At 40.0% G+C, this 13,734-nt stretch overlaps 1 protein-coding gene across 1 annotated transcript in view; it reads right to left on the reverse strand.

Annotated features, from left to right (window-relative positions):
* Window positions 1-477: 477 nt before the first annotated feature.
* The window catches only part of pigk (phosphatidylinositol glycan anchor biosynthesis, class K), a 34,273-nt gene continuing 21,016 nt past the window's right edge, over window positions 478-13,734 (reverse strand). Inside the window, exon 11 of the mRNA XM_020630002.3 lies at window positions 478-2,909. Coding sequence (XP_020485658.1) covers window positions 2,793-2,909 — 117 coding nt within the window. The 3' untranslated portion in view covers window positions 478-2,792. The remainder of the gene's footprint in view (window positions 2,910-13,734) is intronic.

Consider the following 13,734-nt stretch of genomic DNA (forward strand, 5'->3'; position numbering starts at 1 on the left):
ATTCAATTCCATCTGGGAGTGTGAAAGTAGGAACCAGAGATGCAGATGAGATGCAGTCAATTTTGAAGAGGGTTTAAGAACAAACAAATCCGTCTGAGATCAGGTGGCTTTAATTTTCTCTGAATCCGCTGCCAGCCTTGTACACATAGATTGTATGCAGAGGCTTGGATCCAAAGGCTGCTATGTCTTTTGAACAGACAAAGTTGGAACAAAAAAGAAAACAACATTTAAAAAAGCTGCCTCGATTGTTTGAACCGTTTCCAGAAAGAAAACAACAGAGCAGGTGTGTAAATCAACCCAGGTGCCAAAAACTTCAAGGATGTCTTTGTGTTATAAAACAAGCTTAGACTGTGAGCTCTGCCAGGAATACCTTCAAGGGTTTTTGGAACAGTAAAAGGAAAGCGTGTGTCTTGAAAAAGCATTACAGAGTAATTGAAGAAGCTCAATATCTTTGAAATAAGGTAATAAAAATGGCAGTTAAAGACGCAAATACGATCCTTTTATTCAGTGTTTCAACTTTAATCAGGGTATCAGAGTCCGACCAATTTTTATACAATGAGCTCGCTCTGAAAGGGGATGTGAGACTACAGGATATAGAAACAGGGAAGAAGAAATAAGCCTTGCATAATTAATGTAAAAGGAAAGGTAGATGGTGGCTGACGCAGCAGCTGCCTTCACATACATATGGTTCAATTTCCAGCTTCATCTATTTTCCACTTCAGCTGCAAGAGAGGGTGACAGCAGACGCCTGATGGGTGTGTCCTCGTGCCAAGGAGCAAAGATAAACTACCACAGGTTCAATCCATATGCGCTGAGCATCAGTCATTCCCCCAACAATGAGCTTAATGCAGAGTTGTAACACATAGTGAGGAAGGGAGAGCGCGGAAAAGGAGGAAAAACACGTCCAAGCGTAGAGGAGATTCATTTGGGACGACCGGCAGCTTACTGGGTTATCACTCACTTATCGCTGCTGTTGCCGAGACGTTGGAAATAGCTGGGGAAATAGCTGTCCATCACCCAGAATACAATCAGCCGAGTACATGGCTGGGGAGCTAATGGATGTTTCCACAGGGAGGGCAATTTGGAGAATAGGAAAGTGGATGGGTCCATCACTGCGAGATGGGATTATGTGCGATTGTTATCCCTCACAAGCGGGATGTGACGGTCAAGGGGTGTAATGTATACGGACAGGAGGGACATTAATCAGTGATCTCTGCACAGTTCTCTCACAGCCAATCAGCCTAGCCCTCATCCCACATTTTCTTCCTCTGAGCGAGTGAACATTTCTGAGGAGCTCTTAAACAAAACTGCTGCTGAAATATGCAGAGCGGCACTGTCTCGAAAAATAAATTAAACTCTTATCTGTGGACTTAATTCAGTGCATTTTTTACCAAATCAATGCAGTTATGGATTGGCTCGACAAAACAAGAATTTTAGACACACAAGAAATAAATATAAGTTAAAGTCCTTGTGAAAAAGAAAAACATGAAAACAGTTTAAAACACACTGCTCATAGGCGGCCCATGCAGAGTTGGAGCTCTGCGTATCGTTCAAGTGTTTGTCCCTTCCACCTTGTCAGCAGAGTTGATCCAATACCGATACCACTGACAGAAGCCACTTCTGATAAAGCCTTGAATGCAGTATTGGCAAGTCTGTCAGTAAATGCAGCAATCTGATAGCATAATGTATTCCCCCCAAATTAATCTTCTACCTCTATCATTCACTGTATAAAAAGATGGACGACATGACAGCTCCCCAAAAGTGAGGCCAAACCATTCAGAGCTCCCCCCACAGACTTCAGCCAAGGTCATAGGCTCTGCCTCTTCTCTGTTAACAAGTGAGACACGGGTGAAACTTTAGAATCTAAATATGTCTAAAATAAAAATGTCAAACATGGTTTTGGTCTTTAAAGTAACTACTTATCATGTAATTAATGTTCAGCGGTTCATTCATCTAAAAGTTTTAGTTTTAAAATTGGATTTTGGATTTTCTTATAGCGCTGTGTCTGTAGAGAGAAACTGAACAAACACTGACAATAAGTCACTGCGTCTCTGCTTCAAACTGACATTAGAATCTGTACTCCTGTGGCCTTGAGGGATTTTTTCCATTTAATTGGTAAGTTAGATGTGTGTTATCAGAAAGGGCAGGATGTTAAAACCAGAACAGATTCTACTGTGCCGTCTCGGGCTCCAAATGACATCACCAGCACAATATATCAGCGCCCATTGAAGGGGTTTTTTGGCTTCACTATTGTACAGTGGGAGGTGGTTGAGAAGCATCGCTCATCTTTATATACAGTTAATGGTTACAGCTAATTTGCTGGTGTACAATAACCAGGAACTAAACTGTAATGGAAGCTGAGACTGTAATGTTAGTCAAAGCTAACAAAATGGCAGGAATCAGTGTTTTTCCACAATTAATTTGTATATGCATGTTTTTTTTATCTCAGTGGCATCTAAGGGCTACGCGCTATTGGCCAATACTCAAATCGGAATATCGGAAATCCATATCAGCAAGGTAAGACGGTATCGGATCATCTCAACTTTTCTCATCTAGAATTGTACAATATTTAAATTTCCCAGGTAAAAAACAACATTCAAAAACAAAAAAAAGGCACCAATTCAATCGTAACGTTTCTGGCAGAGCTGATGCGGTGCCATACATCTTCATTCCATTTCAAGGAAAAAATAATCCAGTCACAAACTGCACCTTCCCTCTAAAATCCCCTCTGTAAAAGCTCCCGATTGACTTCCTCGTGTCCTCAGATATCCAGCGGTGTACACGCTGAGGCCTCAGAAGATGTGTTTGAGGTGTTTAATGCCATACGTCTTGAAAAACACCATGAGGATTAGAGTCCACAGTCCCAGGATGAAGCCATCAGGAGGATGCCAGTCTTTCTGCTTTGGTTTCTGGAGGGAGGAGGAGGAGGGGGAAAGAGGAGGGAGGGATGAGGTAAAGGTGAGGTGAGGATGGGGGTGGAAAGCGGGAGGAGAGACTGCAGTTAGTAATAGTGTGTATATTTCTCCTGTTGAGGCCGCGGCTGATTGTTCTGTCATTCACACAGGCAGGCAGACGCGGAGTCACACTCACTCACACACACACACACACACTCATTTCATCCCTTTATGTACACTATCTGCTGTCTCACACACACAAAAGTTCACACAGAGAGCGGGTGGTAAGACTCATCAGTACGCCTCCCCTGTCTCGTGTTTGTCCCATTCACTGCCACATCATCACTTTGTGTATGATTATACTTTTAAATCTCCCTCGTATTAAACATGCAACTCACAAGGAGCACATTTATATGCTAATGTAGCAACAATATTCTGTGGAGAGATGAGATTTAACCTCTAAAACATCTTCCCAACTCTTCCGCTGGTGACAAAGCCATAGATAGTCTGTGAGGACGCACTTAGAGATTTCTGTTATCCCCGCTACACAAGCCGCCATTATCCAGTCATGAAATCACCAGTCAGAAAAAGGGATCCCCCAAAGCCAAACACCCCAGGACTTGGCAAAGAGGATGAACACACAGACGGAGCGCACTCCAAGTCTGTGCGAATCACACTGTACACACACATCAGCCTGGCATACAGTGTAGTATAGCTGCTACACAAGCGTTGAGAGGTTCTACACAATCCGTGTCTCTCTCCGGCTTTCCAGAGTGCGACTAGTACGCAGTGTACGATTTCTCTCTCTGAAGTAAATCTACATCGGCCTCACACACACTGCTGTAGTTTGAGACATGCTGGCATCAGACTGACAGGCCCTGAAGGATAAGACAGTGGTGTGAAATCCCAGTCAAGGGTCCAAAAACTATTACCCATGAACTCAAGAGTGACTACAGCTGTAAGACAAGGTACTAAGTTATCCATCATGCAGCCTGTGGAGCAAATCAATCAGATTTTAATTCCAGTTTTGAATAGTGATAAGAAGACAATGGAGCTCCCCCAGAGTGAAACCAAAATACTTGGAGCAACTTCTACAAAAGCCCCGTTTCCACCAAGCTGTCCGGTTTGGTTCAGTACAGTTTGGTACAGTTCGGTACGGTAAACACTGAACTTGCTTGCGTTTCCGCAGCTAACCGTACCCTTTCTTGTTAAGCGGAGTGTAAGCCAGATGGATATAGCCAGGTCAGCTATGTAATAATGTGACATCATAGCAGCCCAACACAGTGTAGCCACCTATTAATTAAGTTAAACGTTCCAGAAGAACAGGGACAAAGTAAACAAGGGACCCTTTAGGGTCAGATCAGTACCCTTGGCACCCCAACAGAAGGGTATGAAAAACAGCAGGGTGGCACAGATCTCTTATTTTGGTACGATTCCCAACTTTTGACAGTGGAAAAGCCAAAAATGGGGACCATACCGAACTGAACTGGACCACTTGGTGGAAATGGGGCTTAACTGTTAAGAGTACGGGTTATGAACTCTACCTCCCAAATTTAACAGATGTGACATAGATCAGATTATAAAATCAAATACATGTTATATAAAGGTATCTTGAACATGGATTGTAACATTAAAGCTAGATCCAATAATGCTGACTTAGTTCCAAGTGTTCAGGCTTGTAAGGATTTTAGCTTCAATAAGTTATCTGATGCTATGATCGCCATGATTGTCAGCTCAGTTTACAGATGTGGCTCCTGTGGTGCTGTATGCAACAGATAAGCAGAGTAGAGGAGGAAGTTTAACAAACACATGAGAGTCCTTTCATTTTCCAGAACTGTTTGTCCATTCAACACAAGAACCTGAATACCACAGCTCAACCAGCTCATCTCCACTCCACCATCTCAGGCGTCAAATGTCTTCCCCAGCACCAGACGTCAAAGCCCGTTTCAGGTGGTGATTTAGCTTCCAGTTTTTGACACAAACAAAAGTGTTTTTCAACTCATAAATAGAGTCAATAGACATCACATATCAGTTTGTGGATGACTGTTTTGAAGACTCAAGTTTGTCTTTTCAGTCGTTACCATCTTGGTGTTGCCGAGCCAGAGGTGGGAGTATCTATTAGATCTAAGTATCTAAGAGTATCTAATATCTAATATGCACTGTTACGCTGCTTCTGATTAAGTTACCCTGTAAAGTGATGAATGTATTAATCTTAAGGTTACCACACCCTTAAACATGTCCTCCTCTATTGTCTATTTGTTCTCCAAATGATACCATACCCAAATGATGTCATGATGGATGAAGAGGATGTAAAACTTGCACACCATCTACGGTTAATACAAAACAGTTTAACATAGTGAATCCCATAAACTGACATGTGTGATGGCAAGGAGCGGTAACACTTTTAAAAATCCAAACATAATGCTGGGTCAGTTCTTTGAAGGGAAAGGTTTAGTACAGCTCGTTATAGTCAGACAACCATAAGGTTTGTTTTCTATACAAACATGTAACAGAAGTAAGGAAAAAAAAAAAAAAAAGGTACCAGGAGGGAAAGAAATGCAGCTTAAAACAAAACGGTCAACTAGAAAATCAGAAGCAATAATTTAATTTCAGATTCAATATTTTTTAATTGAAGACTTCATTGGTGTGCAGCAACTCTTTCTTCATTTGTGAAAGATGATGAAATAGAAATAGCATGATTAGAAGACAACATATCATTATCAAGACATATATTACATATATTATATATAAGACAGATATTTCAGGATGTGGTGGTTTTTCACAATATCAAACCTAGTTATTACCTAAAAGAAGTATTCAGTATCTAACAGATTCGGTTAGCACTGAAGCTCAGAGCAAATCGTTTACAGAACATAAACAGAACACTGGAGGAACTCTTCAGGATTTAGAGTCACTATTTTGGCACTTTAGTAGCAAATAAAACTAATACATTGTAACATGACTGACTAACTGCAATGCCATTTGATGGTTTCAACGGTAAAATGCCACCAGTCATCAGGACTGTAATTTATAAGTAAATTGATTCTGAACAGCTGAAGCGGTCAGCTAATATTTTGCTGAATTTCACATCTTATGAGAAGTGCAAACCTGCTGAATTGGCATATGTACAGTGGACTCTTTTGCAGAACTGGCAGCTACTGTCGAGTGTTAAAGGATCTGAAATTACCACCCACTAAGCACCAAATGCCAGCACAGTCTTTGGCAGCTAAACCCTGGCCATGAAAGTCTAATACCGCAGTTATATTCTTTTTAACTCTCTCCCGCTATCATTTCTTTGAAAGTCAAGTTTGATCTCAGATAGGCTTCTCAGTGGCTGACTGTCACGCTCCTGTTACACAACTCTACATTATTTCTGTGAAGAAGGTTGTTAATGAACCTGACCCACTGCATATTGTTCAATAACACAATGCACCTGACTCTATTCACTTGAGAACAGGCATCCATGTTTCTATGAATACTGAATAAGAATTTTCTTGGACAGTGAACATTATTTTATTTTCAAAATCTCTTGAGAAAGGATGAAAAAAATCGAGTGAATCTGTCTTCTCAATCCTAACTCAAGGTTTGTGCACGGACACTGCAGATTTTTAATAAGGAAGGAGTGAGGACGGGGTGCCGGATAGCCTAGCGGTTATGTATCACACCCCATGTACGGAGGCTACAGTCCTCTTGGCAGTGGCCATGGGTTGGACTCTGACCTCAGCCCTTTGCTGCATGTCATCACCAACTCTCTCCTCCCACCTTCTTGTCTCTCTCTTAAGCTGTTTTATCTAATAAATTAAAAATAACCTTTAAAGAAATCATAAAAAAATAAATAGAAGGAGTGAGCACAGCAGGAGAATTTGAACCGCATCTTACTTGACATGTATCCAACAGCTCAATCAAGTCAAATCAATAGAGCTCAGTGCAGAATGCTAAAGTGGCGAAGTTTTTGTATCAGCCCTCGGCTCTCATCGGGACATAGTGGGAGACAGATTCAGGGTCTGGAAGTCCACGGCAAAGAGCTTCTGATTGAAAGCTGCATTCACACAGCAGATATTAGCTTGTATTTTCTGCTCATACTCAGACTTTATTGGCCAACGGTGGCAGGCAATAAACGGATTCAGAAGAGAAAAAAAAAGAGAAAAACAAGGACTGGAGTAGTGGAGATGTGAGGCATAGATTACAGGCCCCTACATACACTATTCAACAGTAGGTAGTGTCGGACAGAAATCAGGCTGCAGGTTATTCTGTGGAAAGAGCTCAGTGCTTCATCAGACATGCAGTGAGCTGTGGAGATAATAAAGGAATGATGACAAAGCTTATTTTACCATGAACCCTGAATAATGGGAGTCAACATGAACAGTTTACTGCCAAGGTTGGAATATTTTCAGAAATTACACGAGACATTTCCTTGTTCTATTCAAGCAGGCTAAAACCGGTAGGACTAAGTTTAAGGTTTTTATATAGAATTATTTGAATTATATTACACAACCAAGGGCTGAAACACAAAGGGGAAACCTTGGTTAACATGTTAACAACCCTGGAAATAATCAATGGTTTCATTTCTCCTTATCTCATTTCTTTATGGGTGAAACATGTATGGGGATGAATTTCCTTATAATTATTTTTTCGTATCTGATTATATTAAGGCTTAGAGTTTTGCATTAGTGGGCATTATACAGGGTTTGGCTCATTTGACTGACATGTGGGGGTGTGCGTCTTCAGAAACCAAAAAGTGTTGCCACTGAGACTATACTCCAAGTTTTTACAGCCAATGTGAAACACTAACAAAAATCCTGTAGCTATAAGATTTCAGTATATGAAATAATTGATTTAGAGCTCTACTGTATGAGTACAACAGACAAAAGTAATGTATTTGAAGACCTTTACAGTTTCCCATCTCCTTGCCTTGTTTTCTTGGAGAACTGAAATACATATACAAATCATTGTAGAGAGCTGTCTCTGAGTATTAGGATCCTGCAGTTTTCCCAATCTTCCCACTGTTTTATAATTTGGTTAGATTGGTTTAAAGATTAAGATCAGTGATCTTTAATACGTTTGTAGTGAATCAAACAATGAAACTATAAAGTATATTTCTGTTGTTTGCAAGCAGATGAAACTGACAAGGAGGAACCTTCACGTAATCCAAGGTGAACAGAGAGAAACAGAGAGATGAATTGTTTTCCCCTGCAGTGTGGGCGGGTCTTGTTTTCACTCTCTAGTGCCAGGTCAATGTCAATCAAATGTGATCAAACAATCCCACCTACACAACGCAGAAGAGGCAGATAAGTAAACTTTTGGAGTGTAAAATTCTTTATAAATCAAACCTATAGACCAGGATTATTTCCAAATTAGGGTACAAGGGTCATATCTTTAAGGTGATGTGACTCAGGTTTTTTTAAAAAATATCTTTACTTTGTCGTGTGCTTACAGAAAGATGTTTCTCTTTAATAAATATTCTTTTACTTATTTTTTCCCTTTTAATAAATCCGGACCACAATCATTACATCTATTATTCATGGCCACTGCCAAATTGAAGTACAGCAGCTCTTTCACTAAACTGCTTAAACAGCCAACACAAGTCTCATGTTTGACCAATACGATTCCAGTTTGAATGCCTCTGTTGGTCATCTGTGATTTGAAAACAATAAATAACCAAACAGTCAGAGATCGTGAATCCTGCTCATAATTCAGTTGAAATGCTTTTTGCACACCAGAGAGCACCTCTGCTGCTGCTGACAGCCCCTTCTAAGCAGAGGAGTCAATCACATTGGACCCGAGCGCAGGTAGTTTAAGAAGCAGTATCTGGTTTAAAAAACACTTGAGCCCATTTTCCTGACATACAGCTCTGAAGAGAGAGCATCAGAGCAGCAACACAAACAAAACACTCGGCTCTCTGCTGCACTATTATCTGATTCTGTCAAAGGTACTATTTTAGATTAGTCATTTTACTACACTTTTTTTTGGTGTTCAGCATGTACTGTTAACCTGTGTAGTTTACAATGCAGTTTGTTTACAATAATGACGCCCAAAAAACGGGTTATAATTCCAATACAAAAGATTTGAATCAACAATGGTACAGCACTTTTAAGGACATACTTGTTTTACTTACAGGGGTAAAATGTAAGATATCTGCAGAATTAAATCAACTGTTTAGGACACCCCTCGGTTTGCCAGGCAAAAGGCAAACCAACAGGTTATTGCAGTGATGGAAATTGGCAAGCAAACTGGTTTAGATCTCACTGATTCTACTCGACTCAGGAAGCCTCAACATTGTACTAATAAGCTCCGCGACCAGGAACATGACATTTTGGAGATGAAAAATGGAGAGAGCTGAGAGTACAGAAAAATTTCAAGGCCGATGTAGAGCCGGCTAAACACTGAAGCTTCTGTGCCCGTGACATGGCAACCTGCATGTGCATCGTCTCTAGGAAGTAGAGGGCGGGAAGACAGCTCTCCCCAATGTTTTGCATTTGGACTGCAGTACCAATATATATTTTTTTAAGATTTTTTTGTTTGGGTGGCTTTTTGTGCCTTTAATTGAGAGACAGGAGAGTGGATAGAGTTGGAAATCAGGGAGAGAGAGTAGGGAATGGCATGCGGGAGAGGAGCCACAGGCAGGATTCAAACCTGGGCCGCCTGCTTTGAGGACTACAGCCTCCATACATGGGGCGCGCGCACTAACCACTGCGCCACCAGCGCCCCTGCAGTACCAATTTTAAACTACGTCTCAGTCTTACATATAGTGCCTTTAATTATTGTAGTTTAGTCATTGAGAAACTCTCATCCTGATTGTCCTCTCTGTTTTAAAAAACAGCCTGTAATGCTCCTGCTACAATCTGCAGAGATTTGTTCTGTGCTCTCAGCAAATTCAATTATTTTTTGTTTTTAAAATATATGACAAAAAGAAAAATGGCTCTTAACTCTTGGTCAGTCTTAGCCCTGAGCTAAGGTGGAAGTGCAGTAGATACATTTGGATCTTCAATTATGAGTTTAAAACAAGATAAAACAAACAAACTGGCTTTTTGTTTTTAAAGCAAAACAGCACAGTTTGTTTGGACTGGGCAGAACATCCGTGTGTTGTTTATATTTCTTTGAAATCCTGACATGATTGATGATTTTTCCTTCATGATTGCTGCATCCACTCTTAGAAAAACACGAGGTTCTGGACAGTGGAGACCCGTCTGCTGTAGATAAGCTGAAACAGAAGCATCTCCCAATCAAATCTGCCAGCATGCTTGAGTTGTCATCCTCCATGTTTTTCAGGTCAAACTGACACAGAGCTTAGACAGCAGTGATCTGTCCCATAGAGACGTAGCTGCAATCAGATGAATTCTGACCTGACAGTTGAGACTGTCACTGCACGGTCACTGGTTTTAGACGGCACAAATCATGTATTCACTGAGGGATTTTAATTCCTGCTCTCACTACATGCAGATCTGTGTTACATAACAAAGTTTGGGTTGGAACATTTTCTTAGCTTCGGCCTTGGTGACAAAGTGGCCATCACAAAGACAAGTATAGGAGCTGAGGGTTAAAGACCTGGAGGACGAAGCAGAGCCTGGTCCGGGATGTTAATAAGAAACGACTGGGAGCGTGTGGCCACTGGGGGCAGTTGACCTCCATGGCTATGGTGAGCAGAGGTCTGCGTGACTGTGACTCTCTGTGTGTGAGCATGTACATAAGTGTGTGTGTAAACGCAAGCCCCTTGGGTGAGAAAGAGCAGAGGGGGACGGATCGACTGTGACAGGAGCGCCACGTCAGCACAGCCGGAGGGCAGAGGAGCATATGTCAAGATGGAGGAGAGAGAGAGAGACGGTGATGACTACACATTTTCACTTAGTGACATTTAATCAACTATTTATTAGTTTCACAATCAAATCCATGTTTAACTGATCATCATAAAAAAATACTAATACTTGATATGATATGATTGTTACTTTGGTCTTGCCTTGAAGTGGTGTTGTTCAGAACTGCATTGTGCTGACAGGTGTATCTTAACAACCATATTCTAAAATGCTAAATAGGGCGGGAAAAGAAACAAAAATAAATCATGTAAAATAAAAAGTTATCAAGTTCTCACAGTGCAACATCAGTTTTAAAAATCCTAAATGAATTATTGAATGAAGACATATCTGTGAATGAATTAATATCTTGCAGAAAAATGCAAATGAAGCTCAATATCCTATCCTATATTCAAGAGCCTTAAACCTGTATTCTTTCTAATGGCCAGCAGGGGGACGCATCAGGGTTGCAAAAAAGGACTTGTTGTATAGAAGTCTATTAGAATAAACTCTGCTTTTCACTTGATTTATTACCTAGTCAAACATTCAATGTCATTGATTTTGTAAATTATTATGATTCTAACAATAGATGAAAAAGAGGATTAAACAGGGTAAGTTTTAGGGCTCGACTTGGCTTTAAATCAATGCAATATGCATCCTCCCTTTCATCCAAATAATAATAATAACTTATTGCTTCTTTACAGAGAGCTGCTTTTGGCTTTAAAACTGAAGTCCAACAACCATAAAAATGTGCGCTTACAAACAAAATTATTAAAAAAAGTTGTTACAATATTAAGATAAGATAGGACCAACATGAATTTCAAGAAAATAAAGTGCAAGAGTATGAAGAGGATCATTTTTCTTGATGTTATATGATACACACATCTGTGATAACCTGATAAACCGGCCCAGCCAGTTTATCAGACTTTCTATAGAAAGTAATATGTGAAATAAAAGTCTAAACTTCTCATGACAACTGTCTCTATAATCCAAGGTAACATCAAATACTTTCTTTTGTGTAACTGAACAGCAAACGAGCACGTGAAATCCTCACAGTTGACAAACTGGAAACAGTTTCAGGAACTTTTTGCTTATTGAAATAATGATTAAGTTAAATGTTTTCAAAATTGAACATTTTCTAACAGAGTCTATACACTATAGCTTCAAAGACAAACTGATATTGGGCTGATGGTAACTTCTTCTTTCAATACAAAACTCTGAAAGCAACATCTAAAGAGACTTACTGTCACCAAAAGATGAGGCTGTTCTCAGTGAGCACAGGTTGTTTAAGCAATATCTAAAGAGAAGATTTTTTTGACTTCTCGAAGATTAACAAAAAGGATTCAGTTCAAAAAAACCTTTAGGAGGCAGAGGTAAAAAGGAAATGAGAAAAGAGAGAACGTACAAGGAGAGACAGGAGCAGAAAACATGTGAGTGCATGCTGACCTTCACTGAGAAAACCATTCACATCGCTCTGCCAAGGACAAGAGCCGAGACTCAGGCAGCCTGCCTCTGTAACACACGCTTTGTGTCGCGTATTCAATTCACAAGAAAAATCAATTAACGGCTTCCCACCTGAATGATTGGAGCTAATTAACAAGGCCATGCAGGACGCTAATGGTCATTCAGGGAGGTCTGAAGCGCCCTGCCAAACTGTAGCACGCCAAGGTCAAACCTGCAGACAGTCTTATGTTGTACAGAGTGGGACACAGCAGACAGTGTGCACAGCCGGGACTCTAAACAGTTTCATCTGGAAGAAAATACTGGGACAAGAAGACGGGTCAATTGTTCAAGTTCATCCTATTTGTGTTTCTAAACTAGATTATTCGTAAAGAGTGCCATTTAACTTTGGTTCACCCATCCAACATTTACACAGTAAGTGCACTTTTTACCTGTTAAAGACGTTTATCAAGCTGCACATATTTTACAACAAAACTAAAAGAAAGGGCTAAAAGTTATATTTGTTATTCAAGTAAAAAACAACAACCAAATAAAAGCCATTTTCAGACCGCTTTTTGCAGTCTGAATAGGGCTAAGTATAGCCAATACTATTTTCTGAAATTAATGTTTCTAAACTTTTTTTTTCTTTTTTTGAATCTTAATGCTGTTCTTCGTCTGTTTCCATTCTGAATTTTCTTTATAATACAATGCTATGTCTGGATTGGGTAAAGTTTTGTAACTTTGTAATAGTGAGCTTTCTTAGCCAGGATCTCTTCCAAAAAGAGGGATATCAATATCAATATCAAGGCAAAGTTTATATAGGACAAGCATCGTTTGTGAAAATCTGGGTTGAATCCATTACCAATTTTTAAATCACAAATGAGCTGTTACTGATGTTATTTTCATTATTTCTTTGTAATTCTCTGTCTGTTTTTTTTAATAAGCTATGTGATTGGATGTGTTCGAATAGTTGTTAGTAGTCCCTCTTCCTGAATAAACTCAGCTCTGAATCAGCTGTTAGGTATACTACCTTGCCAGCATTACATGAATGTGTCAGTATGGAAAATCTCAAATCAGTGCATGCCACATTATTTGAACGATGTCTGTCAACAGGACCAATGTCAGCCGATACTGATGTTCAAGCATTGCATTGGTAACCTCTTCTTTATATAAACAAATTAAATAACTACTTGTAACAGACAATGCAAATAAGCAAATTCAATAATAAATATGATTAAATAGAGGAGCATTCTGTTGGGTATTTGGCCAATAATAAAGGCCACACAACCCTGATATCCACTTGAAAAGTGTCAGAGTTGCAGACTGAGTGAGGGTCGAGAGCACAGCAGGGAGGCAAAGCTTTAATTTTCAGTGTTTTCATTTTCATTTCTCTAGAGCCATATGGTGTGAGGCGTCAAGCTGGCAAAGGAACAAATAACAATTTGACGCCAGAGAGCAGGACGCAGAAAAGCGAGTTAGGAAAAAGGTAGAGAACACAAGAGAGAGGAGCTCCTTTCAGTTTTTTTTTCAGGATGGAGCATATTGTGATTAGGCATTGGCAGCGTGATGAGATGTGTGCGGTTGGGAAGAGAAGGTGTCAGGAAGAGGGGACT

Source organism: Labrus bergylta, chromosome 4, assembly GCF_963930695.1.
Source record: "Labrus bergylta chromosome 4, fLabBer1.1, whole genome shotgun sequence".
NCBI lineage: Eukaryota > Metazoa > Chordata > Actinopteri > Labriformes > Labridae > Labrus > Labrus bergylta.